This window comes from Episyrphus balteatus, chromosome 1 (genome assembly GCF_945859705.1).
Source record: "Episyrphus balteatus chromosome 1, idEpiBalt1.1, whole genome shotgun sequence".
Lineage (NCBI taxonomy): Eukaryota > Metazoa > Arthropoda > Insecta > Diptera > Syrphidae > Episyrphus > Episyrphus balteatus.
The window spans coordinates 171170098-171183801 of NC_079134.1; the positions used below are offsets into that span (position 1 = coordinate 171170098).

Consider the following 13704-nt stretch of genomic DNA (forward strand, 5'->3'; position numbering starts at 1 on the left):
GTACATCGTTCATAAATAGCAACTATTTATACTTTAAAAAATGAAAATGTGAAAAAAATTTAAAATGGCATGTGAAATTGGTATGCCATTTTACCCGAGCACTAGGTAGGCCATTTTGCCCATTTTGAGTTTTTTCAATTTAATTTTTACACCAAAAAATTTAAAATCGTTTTAAACCAACTTATTTCAGTAAATTAATAAGAAATACTTCATGCGTACATACATTAACTTCTTTTTCCAAAATAAAATGTTTTTTATACTTTTTTTTTGCAAAAAAAATTTCACAAAATTATAACGAGTGTACTTTTTGAGGTGGATAGAGACAATTTGACCTGTCAAATTTCAAATAATGGCTTGAAGTTGCTGAAATTTCGTATATGTTGGTTTTGTAAGATAAACTAAAGAATCGCGTTCATAAAACTTTCTAATTATTTTCGATTCTACGATTTCTAGCCAGGGGGCCATTTTACCTTGGGGTGCCATTTTAGGCCACTTTCCCCTATGTTGTGTGATGGCTTATAACATTGCAAGGCATATTCCCGTTAGAAAATCTCAAAAACCCATTTTTTCGCTGTTTTCGAAGAAATATTTTGGCACAATGTAATCTTTTTCAATTAAAATTGATACGGTTTATGAAAGAACTTTTTCTTTCAAATTCAATTTCAATCTTCTCAATATCTCTTTTCTTCTCCGAGATATCTTAATTTAAGTAAGTTTAGTATGTTTGACATATCTTACCATAAAAAAACTGATCTCTAAAAATTAATATATCTTTCTCCCTAGAACAAAAGTATACTTTTCTAATGCACTTTAGTGTGCTGATTTTGAATCCGAACTCAAAAAATTTTGGTCAGCTCTGGTTTTTGATATATAGTAGTTTTTTTGAGATTTTCTAAGAAAAAACTTAATTTTGTGATACTTTAATCCGAATATCTCAAAATCCTCACGTGATAGAATTTTTTTGACTTCGGATTCTAACTCAGCACATCAAAAACTATAAGAAAAGTATACTTTTGTTTCTAGAAGAAACAAATCTGAAGTTTTACAAGGCAGTTTATCGAATGGTTTATTACAAATAAGATATTTCTAAATAGAAAAATAGTATATAATACAGTCAAATAAGGAGATAAAAGGGGTAAATCTCGGAATGAATGTTAGTAGAATTTTTTTTTGCTCAATATCTTCCTTTTGCCATTCTATAACATATCTCAAAAGTCTAGAAAAATCTCATGTCCGCTTGTCGCGATTTCAAGGTCAAATCGCGAAATGGAGATTTTCAAAATTAGCAAAAATAGGCTATGGTATTATATACACATATGATACATGATTACAAGGTATTTTTTAATGCTGATTCCAAAAAATCTAAAATCAAGACAATCTGACGTCTCTGGAAAAAGTTATACCTGTTTTTCATCTGTCAACTCATATTATTATAACAGTTGCAAACTTACTGCCGAAAAACCCTTAAAAGTTATGGCAGATGAACCAAATTTTGCGTGAAGATTTTAGAATCCATCATTATTAAAAATCAAAACAATCCATTACAAAAAATATATATACCTACGAAATAATGGTATTTTTTGATGGAGGGGCAAATTTTAGGATATGCACTAAAGAAGATTCTTGTTCATCTTAGGAATAAGTGCTAATAGGCTAATTTTTGCATTTTAATCTTTGTTTGGATATTCTTTAACTACCCTCAAAAATCTAAAAAAATCTCATGTCCGCAAGTCCTAATTTTCTTGGTTTGAAGATAGGGTGCAGATTTGAATAAATTGAAAAACTACTCTTCAGATATTTGTGTCAGATCAACATGAATAAGGTGCATTACTTTTCAGGGATGGTCAGGTTGACTTGTTTGTAAGTTTTGTTGGAATAAGTGTTAAAAAATACCTTTAAATCATGTCGCTTATGTTGGTATACACATAAAAATTTAAACTTTTATTAATTTTTTAAAATCTGCACCTTATTTTCAAACCAAGAAAATTTGGACTTGCGGAGATGAGATTTTTTTAGATTTTGTAGTGTAGTTAAAGGATATCCAAACAAAGATTAAAATGCAAAAATTAGCTTATTAGCACTTATTCCTAAGATGAACAAGAATCTTCTTTAGTGCATATCCTAAAATTTGCCCCTCCATCAAAAAATACCATTATTTCGTAGGTATATATATTTTTTGTAATGGATTGTTTTGATTTTTAATAATGATGGATTCTAAAATCTTCACGCAAAATTTGGTTCATCTGCCATAACTTTTAAGGGTTTTTCGGCAGTAAGTTTGCAACTGTTATAATAATATGAGTTGACAGATGAAAAACAGGTATAACTTTTTCCAGAGACGTCAGATTGTCTTGATTTTAGATTTTTTGGAATCAGCATTAAAAAATACCTTGTAATCATGTATTATATGTGTATATAATACCATAGCCTATTTTTGCTAATTTTGAAAATCTCCATTTCGCGATTTGACCTTGAAATCGCGACAAGCGGACATGAGATTTTTCTAGACTTTTGAGATATGTTATAGAATGGCAAAAGGAAGATATTGAGCAAAAAAAATTTCTACTAACATTCATTCCGAGGTTAAACCCTTATTTGACTGGATTAATATAAAATTACAAAACACGTAAAAATTTTGTTTAATTTTTTTTGTTTTGGTAAATATTTGACTTTTTAAATATAATGGGCATTGATATTTTATATTTTCCTTAATTAAGGTGCTTTTGTTCATGTAGGATTTACTAAAAAGTGAAGGATTTCAAAATTTCTGCTTTTTTTGTCAATCAGTATTTTAAAAAATGAGTAAACATGAATGTAAAAGAACATATTTGGTGTCAATCGATAGGTCATACTATGAAGAATAAGTTCTCCAAATTTGAGCTCAATGCGACAAATAGTTTTAATTTTATACAAGTTCAAATTAATCTAAAAGGGTGATTTTTTAGAAACTACTCATATTTTTCAAAAATCATTTTTACAAAAAATGGTACCTGATAGAATTTTTCTGAAACCAGATTTAGATTCAGGAAAGTCTAATCTTTTATAATATCAAAAAATTATTTTAAGGAGAAAAAAAAAGTTTAATTTTGCAGACCAGTGAAATCATTCGAAATAAACACCCTTTTTTGTGCCCTGAATCCATAAAAAAGAGTTAAGACTTTTTGAAGGCGCAAAGAATTCTCGCTTCATGACTTTGTTAATAAAAGATGAGTTTTAAACTATTTTTCTGCAACCATTCAATCAAGTTTGTTCCTCGATTTCCTAAGTGAAAACATTTTTGGAACAAATTACTGCGATGTAGTTTTTATATTTTAAAAAAGTCAAAAATATCTCAAAGTCAAAACTGATTTTTACAAATTTAGACACTTCAATAAGTTAATACGCTTTTATGGAGTCCATTTAATTTTCATTATGTAACGCTCTTACCAGTTTTTAAATTCGGTTTCAACATTTTTATCGACAAGGAAACAAAAAAATATTTCTGAGAAAAAAACTTTGGCAGCAAAACTTGAAAGAATTGCAAAAAAAATATGCTGCGTAGAAAAAATAATAAAATATCTGATTGATTGTAAATAAACTTTTTTTTTGTACTGGAGAGAATGCTTCCAAAAGTTTGCTTCCTTTTTATTTATTTCTTTACGCTCGTCATAAATTTAAATTTTTCATCTGAAAAACTGAAAAAAAAAACAATTCCAAAGTTTCTATTGAAAAAGAATATACAAGAAGACAAAATTAGACACAATCCCACATTTTCATTTCTTCTTCTTCAAAATTCAGTATAAAATCCATCAATTTTCATAAATCGAAACACAAGCAAATATTTTATATATTCCCATCACGTGCCGAGTTCTCTCTAAATGACACTCATTTCATCTTCTTATTTATGTAATGTCTTTGCAAAATCGTTCAATAAACCTAAAATGATTTCCCTTAGAGAGCGAGTATATCTTGAGGATACAACATAAATTAAAATCCTCCCCTTTAGGCCCCATTTTTTTTTTATTTAAAGCAGATTTTGAGATTGACTGGTTTACTATTGTTGAAATCCATTCAAAAATCAATCAAATCCTTTCACTGTTAGGATATGTCTTTTTTTCCTTACCTATTTGATGTTCTTATTTTTGTGTATTTCTAAATAACCATCAAACTGGGAAATAAAATGACAGAGAACCCTAATGACGTCTTAAATCCGACTTTCAGCTTAGGAAGAAAGTCTTAACTGGTAAACATGTCTATTTTCGCTGACAGTTCTCCAATCCTCCAGCCCCTGATATTGTTTGATTTTGAAGTCTTAGCATTTTTCAGAAAGAAACAAAAAATAAATTAGGAAATTCTAAAGAAAAAAGAGGGTATAAACACAATGCGTTAAATTGCGAGGAAGAATGCTCGACATGTAGCAAAGTCTATATCGAAGACCCACCAACATCGTTTTAGACTGAGGTTTGGCAAAACCCTAGGGAGTGTATATTCTTTTTTTGAAATGTTAGAAAGAACAAAAGAAAAAAGGAGAATCGACAAAAAAATGTTCAAAAAAGTACAATATTATGTTCTTCTATCCGCATTTCAATCGTCCTTAAAGCACAAAGCTTGTAACCCTGCGAGACGCAAGGAAACTGATTTTATACCCAGACAGCATGAGACGAGATCCGAATTGTATAGAGACCAGGTCCGTAGATAGGATTTCGTTTCGGAGGTGGCTTGGTTCAAAATATTGTGAACAATTAATTGGTACAATATAATTTTCAGAGAACCATTTTTTAAACTTTCAAAGAAAAGTCTTAGTATAATGGTAAAACAAGATTTTTTAAAATCTCATAAAGTTGGAAACAAATGCCTAATCAATTTTCATCAAAAAAAGTAAAAAAATTAATCTTTTTTATCTTCTAACACCATTTAATCCATTTTTTTATATGACAACCAATAATAAATTGTATATCATCTGAAAGCTTATTATTTCACCTTTTATATATCGTTGCAATTATATTTCTACAATGCCTACAAAAAAAGTTAGAATTTTTTAAAGCCATGTCGAAATTTCAAACTGAGATTACGGTGCTTCAAACACTGGTGGCTGGACATGGGCAACAGATCTCCACAGGTGTTTTGAGGTATTTCTGAAGCCCCTCAAGCCCCCTCCCTGGCTACGTGCCTGAGAGACTGGGTAGAGTATAAAACGGAATAGAAAACAAGCACTAAGGATAATCTCCAGTAACCGGAATTTGTGTTTCCTTCTTCTTATGCTTTAATAGACAGACCAAAAATAATAATAATAAATGGATTCCCGGATATGGATGCTCTGATGCTCTCCCTAACCACAAAAGATACCCCAAAAAAGTAAGGAAAAAAAAAAGAAACTTACCGAATCACACGATATGTCTATTCTCATCACAGGACTTGTCATTGTCATCGTGTTAAGTAAGGTATAATCTTCTAAGGACCATAGACAGATGAGTTTGTCATGACTGGCCGAGATGAGTACATCGCAAGCGGAGCTCACTTTGACGGATGTCACTGGTCCGCGATGGTGTTCGATTTTTTGGAGCTAAAAACAAAAAAAGAAAAGAAAAAGTTATATGTATATCAAATGAAGCACGTAAAAAGTTTTTATTTTTATTAAAAAAGATGATACAGATGGGGCCTATATTATAGCCTCCCTTAATTGTAGATTACTGTCGTAAAGATTATAATAGATGCCATGTGGAAGTTATTTGTGTGATGGTAAAATTAAAGTTAATTTCAAATAAATGGAAAGACCTATTAATTTTGTTCTTATAATTGGGAGGATATTGTATGACTTATCTTAATTATAAATCTTGAAGTTGAATTGGAATATGCTAAATTAGAATAAATTGATTTAAGTGGTTTTATAATTTGTTTTGGGGTTATGCTTATGGTTGATGGCGGTGATGGCTTAATGTGAAAATTAAGTTCTGTTTGTAATAGGGATTGATCTTTAGGGAGAAAGTTTTGATTAGTCAATATTTGAAATGGTTTAGCTTTTATTCATTTAGGTGAAGAACTTAAGTAATATTGAAAAGATTTTAACAAAAGAAAAAAAAAAGAAAATTATTTAGAAATCAAGTTTTTGTTTTTCCAGACAATAATTTAAGATAAAATCTCACGAAATAACTAAATTAAAATAAAATTAAAATATTAAAAGTTTAACCTTTATTTGTGCAAAATATGCGAGGGAGGTGATATAAAAATCGCAGATGTTGTTCATGGACACTCTGACGTATACGTAATGTAATTTGTAAATTGTATATTTTTGCTGTGTTTTATTATTCCCGTGATTCAGATTAGATCATTATTTTGATTTGCTTAACAACAAAAGCAGGATTTCACTTTGTTATTGTAACGCTGATCTGGATCACGGGAATAATAAAACACAAACATTTTATTATTATTATTTTTATTATTATATAAAGCTTTACTCACTCTGACGTAATGAGACTGAATTTAAAAATAAAAATTTAAAAAAAGAAGTATATATTGTTTTTTTTTTCTATATTTTTATAATTGGCCTTATTTTTTATAAAAAGAATTAATAAAGTCTATTTTAATTTTTCACATGAGAAGGTATTTTTTGATTTAAATAAGAGTACACATTTGCAACCAGTACTGAAAAACTCTGCGAATAAAATTCAACATCTGTGAAGTTGAGTCAAAGAATTGCAATTGAAATGAAAACCTAGAACCAAACAAAGTTTATAAAAACACTTAAGGTGAGAAGTGTTTTTTTTTTCGAGAGAAATGAAAAGTCAGCTCAATGGTCCCTATTTTTTTCTAAATAGTTTAAACTCGATTTTGTATTTTGCTAATGTAAAAAATATATCATATCACAAGCCATTTTATTTGATCCGATAAAAAGCATCCTCTTTAACATTTTTTTTAGTAATAGAATTTTCTTTTCAAGTCTGTTACGCTATAAAAGTGAAAAAAAAATTTAGTAAAAAAAAGGTTTTGTGTGTTTTTAAGGATTCGTAAAAAAAATCGAACTCGAGATAACAATTTTACATGACATGATAGAGAATAAATTTTTTTTTATGTCCAAAACTAACGGTACCTGCCATATAACAGAAATAGAAAAATTATTTTTTTTTTTTTCAAAAACGGCTATAACGATTTTGATTAAAACTTTTGTGATAAATTTTTGAAATAAAAAAACCATTTTTTGTACCGCTATTTACGGTACCCGCCACTGCCATAGGATGTTTTTTTTGGTTTCTGAATATCTCGCACAAGATAAACCCGATTTCAAAAAAAAAAAATGTTATACAAAAGCGTTTAGGTAAAGGAAATTTCAGAAAATTTTCAAAAAACACATTTTTGGACTTAAAAAAAATGTTTCAAATTTTTTTATTTTGTAAAAACCAATTTTTAATACGGGTTGGTAAAAAATTTTGAAATTTCGTTTTATGTTTAGATTAATTACACTGGTCGGCAACGAAAATGGAGCATGAACCAAACCATACTTTTCTAAATGAATTTTGTGTGCTGATTCTGAATCCGAAGTCAAAATTTCACTGGCACGTCAAGTTTTCCAAATATTTGAATATTGACAGGTCAAAAACGCGTTTTTTTTGGTACTTTGGGTGTTCAATGTCATCATCGTTAAATTTTTTTTCGGAAAATTACTTATGCAATATTCAAAAGCTATATTTTATCGTCTTAAATATGTTTATTTTTTTTTTTTTCAAACTATTTTTTTCTGAAAGATATTTGGTATAGAAAAATATGATATCTCAAAATCTTGGTGGTTAAGTTAACTTATGGTTTTTGAAGCAGATTTGAAATAAATTCCAGTTTTCGACTCCTGATTCGGATGAAAAACTAGCAAAATATTACGGAAAAATAATAGTTTTAGATCAAATGTCTAAAATCATATCATTTAAAATTAGATTTTGGGACTTTATAGTGATGAGCAGAGCTCAAAAACTAGACGTGATGGAAAAAAACTGTGAACTGTTTTGAATTTAGCACACTCAAGTTTATTAAAATCACCTTACAGAGTTCTTTCTCCCGACTTTTTTTTTGTTTTTTGCCGACCAGTGTTATTTCTTCAAAATGACATACCAATTTTTTTTTGAAAAATGTTAGAACATTTTTATATAGGTTACGTATCCCACAAATTCCACAATCACCTCACCCATATCCATATTTTCGCAGTAGTCAAATTTCTCATAATTTCCGTTCCCACGATGCAATGAACTTAAATTGCAAAAATGCAAACCTAAACGGTTTTGCTCGTAACCATAAACCCCAAAAGTAAAGTAAACCCAAAAGTAAAGTAAAATTAAAAATATGTATCTTCTAATAAGAGCAGTTGTAATTGAAGAGCTGAAGAATAAAGACCAAGAATCTAAAGTGTTGTGTTTAATTTGTATTTCTTTTTAAAAAGTAAATTGGCGAAACAAAAAGTTTAAGTGGCGCAGTCATCGGTAGGATTTCTATATATTTTAGAAATCCATATGAGAACGAACTTACGTAGTGACAAGTGAAAATTGTGAATCATAAAACAAAAATAAAACAAAGTGACAAATTTAAATTGTCCTAAAAAGAAAATAAAAAAAAAAAAAAAAGACAAACTTAAATTGTCCCAACAGATCAAAATAAACAATCAAAATTCGCCGAAACAAAATTAACAGAACACTCGATTCGTGGCAAAAAGAGATCACAGAGATGGCGAACGAAGAAATCCTGAACAGATTAACAACTATTCTGGAAACACTAACAACAGCACCGCAACCCAGTAGACAGAGCAGAATCGTTTATTTGAATAAAGAAATTCAACATATTCCAACATTTGCGGGGGAAAGCGGAGACTTGAGTCAGTTCATAGCCAGTGTTCAAACACACCTTGACGGATTGCGAGAACCGCTGCGAAGTGAGACATGGCAGACCATTTACAACTCGAAGATCATCGGAAAGGCAAAAGAGCTGTTACTAAATAATCGACCGGATGGATGGGAAACGACACAGAAATTATTAAAACAACATTTCCGACCAGTATGCAGTTATAAGGAAATTTCCAGAAAAATAGGTAACTTAAAAGTAAGTTCTATCCAGGAATTAAACGAAAAAATTGAAAGTTTAACGCAGGAAATAAATCAATTTATAGTCTATGAAGAGAATCCAACAGAAGCTAAACAAACCTTTTACACCTTACTGACGAACAAAATAAAACAAGTAGTGTCAGGGAATTTGAGTAGAGAAATAAAGGAATTGTATAGTTTACATCAAATTAAGGAAATTCTATATTCATATGTAGGATACGATCACAATAATTTAGATAGGGAATTCCTCAGTCAGGATAGACGCATACAAAACTCAAACCAGAAAAGTAGGAATAATTGGAAAGAAACTAATCATAATCCTTTTAGACAGAACAACAATAATTTCAATAGCAATCATAACCCATTTAGACAAAACAACAATAATTTTAACAGTAACTTTTCCAGGCAGTATAATAATAATTTCAGGGAAAATAATAATAATTTTAACCATAGTTATAATAGACAAAACTACAATGGACCAAGTACATCCGGGCAACATAGGGGTAACAACCAACCCATATTTAATCCCTCCGGACAAATTAGAAATTCAACTCAAAATCCTGTACCCATGTCGGTAGATCAAACGGAGAGTAGAGAAGACACGAATAATTTAGAGTTTTTTCTAAATTAAGCCTCGGAAACAAAATATTTATAGACCTAACAATAAACAAAAAAAAATATAGGGCGCTCGTTGATACAGGATCAACCATGAGTATTGTGAATTCTAACTCAGTGGACTGTAGCGAATTTAAAGTATACGATCAAATAAAAATGCAATTACAGACAATAAATAACGTAACGAATGAAGTAGTAGATAGGATTATTACTAATATCCCTGAAGAATTTAATTGTAACGGTAGAACAAGATGGTATAAAAGAGACTTAGGTCCTAAACCATACGATATCTTAATAGGTATGGACCTACTAAGTAAAATTGTCAAAACTTTTGATTTCGATAATAAAATTCTCATACTGAAAAATAACACAACTATTCCATTATATTCTGAAAAAGACATTGCAACTTTTGATTGTTTTGAGCTTATTGAAGAAGGTAAAGAACTTGATCTTAGTTATTTAAATGCAGAAGAACAACAAGAAATGGAAAAGTTATTAAGAAAATTCAAACATTTAGTTTATCATGAAGGTGATCAGCTGACGAATACAGATACGATCATGCATGAAATAAAAACTACTGTTGACCAATCAATACACGCTAAGCTTTACAGGCTACCCCCCCAACATGAAGAAGAAGTCCGAAGACAGGTAGAAGAAATGGAAAGTCAGGGAATTATAAGAAAATCAAATAGCAGGTACGCATCGCCTATTGTAGTAGTGGCAAAGAAACAAGATAATTCAGGACAAAGAAAATTTCGAATTTGTGTAGATTATAGAAAACTGAACGAGATCACTGTCGATGATAAATATCCACTCCCGAACATCGATAGCATCCTTGATAAATTAGGAAGGGCACAGTATTTTTCGTCAATTGACCTTGCAAAAGGCTATCATCAAATTAAAGTTCATCCCGCCGATATCCCAAAAACCGCATTTGTGACACCCAATGGCCTCTATGAATATCTTAGAATGCCATTTGGATTGAAAAATGCACCGGCGACATTCCAAAGGATGATGAACAATATATTAAGAGACTATATTAACAAAATTTGTGTCGTCTATCTAGACGACATTCTAATTTTTTCAACGAGTCTTAAAGAACACATGCAATCCTTGACCTTAATTTTCAAGAAACTAGCTGAACATAATCTTAAAATCCAATTTGACAAATGTTCGTTTATGAAAAGAAATACTGAATTCTTAGGACACGTATTAACAGCAGAGGGAATGAAACCGAATCCAAATAAAATTCAATGTATAAAAGATTATCAATTACCAAAAACACAAAGACAAATTAATTCGTTCCTAGGCACTACAGGGTATTATAGGAAATTTGTTAAAGACTATTCAAAAATTGCATACCCAATGGTGAAGTATCTAAAAAAAGGAGCAAAAATAAACCTTAATGATCCTGAGTATATTCAAGCGTTTGAAACACTTAAATCAAATATTATAAAACATCCCATACTTAAATTTCCCAACTTTGAAAAACCTTTCACACTTTTTACTGACGCAAGTAATTATGCAGTAGGAGCAGTTTTGATGCAGGAAGGTCAACCTGTTTGTTACGCGTCAAGAACTCTTAACGATCATGAAAAAAGATACTCCGTAACCGATAAAGAATTTCTAGCAATTATCTGGGCAGTTTCATATTATAGACCTTACGTCTGGGGAAGAAGATTTAAAATAGTTACTGATCACTTACCTATTAAATACTTAAATAAAAAATACACCGGAAAAGAATTTAGTCAGAGAACCCAAAGATGGTTATTAAAATTACAAGAATATAAATATGATATTGAGTATCAAAAAGGCAAATTAAATACAATTGCAGATTTTCTAAGTAGAATCCCTGAGGAGGATAATAAAAAATGTAAAGAGGACATAGAAGAGACCGTTAATAATTTATCAGATAATGCAACAGTACACTCAGTAGAAGAAGAACAGCTTAATCATATCCCGATAAAAGAATCAATAGTAAATACAGGGTGTCCCACAGTCACCGCCCCAAATGAAAACCATGGATTCCTGAGGTAATTTTAAGTCGAAAAACTTAAGAGGTAATTTTCTCGTTTTCATCCCGTTTTCGAGTTACCACGGTTTTTATGATTTTTGCTCTCTTGTCCTTTAACTGGCCATATCTTTGCCAAACTACGTTTGATTTGAAAGATTTTTTTTACAACCAATCAAGAATTTATTACAGTTTAAGATTGTCTCAAAACTTTTTTTTCTGCGGACAACCGTTTCTCCACAATTTTGCATCAAACACAATTTTCTTCGTTTTTTAAGTTGTTTTTTACACTTTCATATCATTTAAGTCAGAAAAACACGTTAATGAGTATTATTTTTTTGTGCTTTTTATTAAAGCCCAGTTTATTTCCATAAAAAAAATAAGTTTTATTTCATAAAACAGGCTACTCAAAGTAATTAAAAAAAAAAACATACTGAGTGAATTAAAACAAAAAAATAATTTTTAAATAAAAAATTAATTTAAATGAATTATAAACTTTTTCTGAGCTATTGTGGTTAAGAAAAGAACAAATAGATAAAGCTCAGAAAAAGTTTTAATTCATTTAAATTAATTTTGTATTTAAAAATTATTTTTTTTTTAATTCACTCAGTTTGTTTATTTTTTTTTAATTACTTTGAGTAGCCTATTTTATGAAATAAAACTTATTTTTTTTATGGAAATAAACTGGGCTTTAATAAAAAGCACAAAAAAATAATACTCATTAACGTGTTTTTCTGACTTAAATGATATGAAAGTGTAAAAAACAACTTACAAAACGAAGAAAATTGTGTTTGATGCAAAATTGTGGAGAAACGGTTGTCCGCAGAAAAAAAAGTTTTGAGACAATCTTAAACTGTAATAAATTCTTGATTGGTTGTAAAAAAAATCTTTCAAATCAAACGTAGTTTGGCAAAGATATGGCCAGTTAAAGGACAAGAGAGCAAAAATCATAAAAACCGTGGTAACTCGAAAACGGGACGAAAACGAGAAAATTACCTCTTAAGTTTTTCGACTTAAAATGACCTCAGGAATCCATGGTTTTCATTTGGGGCGGTGACTGTGGGACACCCTGTATATATAAAACTCAATTAATTTTAACAAACAATGTAGATAAGGAAATAGAAATTTTATATGGAAGAAGAATTATTTATATTGATATGACAAAAGGAGAAGAATATTGGACAGACGTTTTACGAAGATTCATTAAGACAGGTATAATAGGAATATACACTGAATTAACATATCACGAATACAACAAAATACAACAATTGTTAATAAAGTTATTTAGTCATAACAATCAGATTAAATTTATAAAAGCAACAATGAGAGCACAAGAAATAGGTAATTTAGAAGAAGCCCAAAAACAAATTTCATTGTACCACACCAAAGAAAGTCTCCACAGTGGAATCGTTGAGACATACCATAGTTTAAAAAATAAAATATATTTCCCAAAACTAGTTAAAGAGATATCAAAAATAATAAACAATTGTAGAACATGTCTAGAAACCAAATACGAAAGGAAACCCATAAAGAAAAAATTTCAGTTAAGCGAAACCCCAAGTAGACCAAACGAAATTTTGCATTTAGACATATATTATTTCATGAAACAACCGTTTTTAACCTTAATAGATAAATTAACCAAAAAAGCGTACGCGTATTATCTTCCTAATCGAAACTGGGTTAAAAAAATAGAAACTCTTGAAGAACATTTTTCAAAATTCGGAAAACCTTCTAAAGTCATTTCTGATAATGAATTCAACTCTGAAAATGTACTAGAATTCTTTAACCAACAAGAAGTTCATCTTCATTTAACAAAACCCAATACCCATACAGGTAATAGTGATGTTGAAAGATTCCATTCAACATTACAGGAAAAGTTGGTAACTATGCGGAATTTAAACCTTACTTTATTACAAAAAGTCCATAGAGCAGTTAATAACTATAACAATAGATACCATTCTACTATTAGAATGTCCCCAGAAGAAGCAATGTTCGCTGACATAGCCATTTTAAGAAATCACA

The 13704-nt window shown here is 29.8% G+C and overlaps 1 protein-coding gene across 6 annotated transcripts in view; it reads right to left on the reverse strand.

Moving 5' to 3' along the window:
- The window catches only part of LOC129907385 (protein qui-1), a 98454-nt gene that overhangs the window by 19058 nt on the left and 65692 nt on the right, over positions 1–13704 (reverse strand). For all 6 annotated transcript variants that reach the window (XM_055983562.1, XM_055983560.1, XM_055983561.1 and 3 more), the window contains exon 15: positions 5360–5542. In XM_055983562.1, the coding sequence (XP_055839537.1) occupies positions 5360–5542 (183 nt within the window). The remainder of the gene's footprint in view (positions 1–5359; positions 5543–13704) is intronic.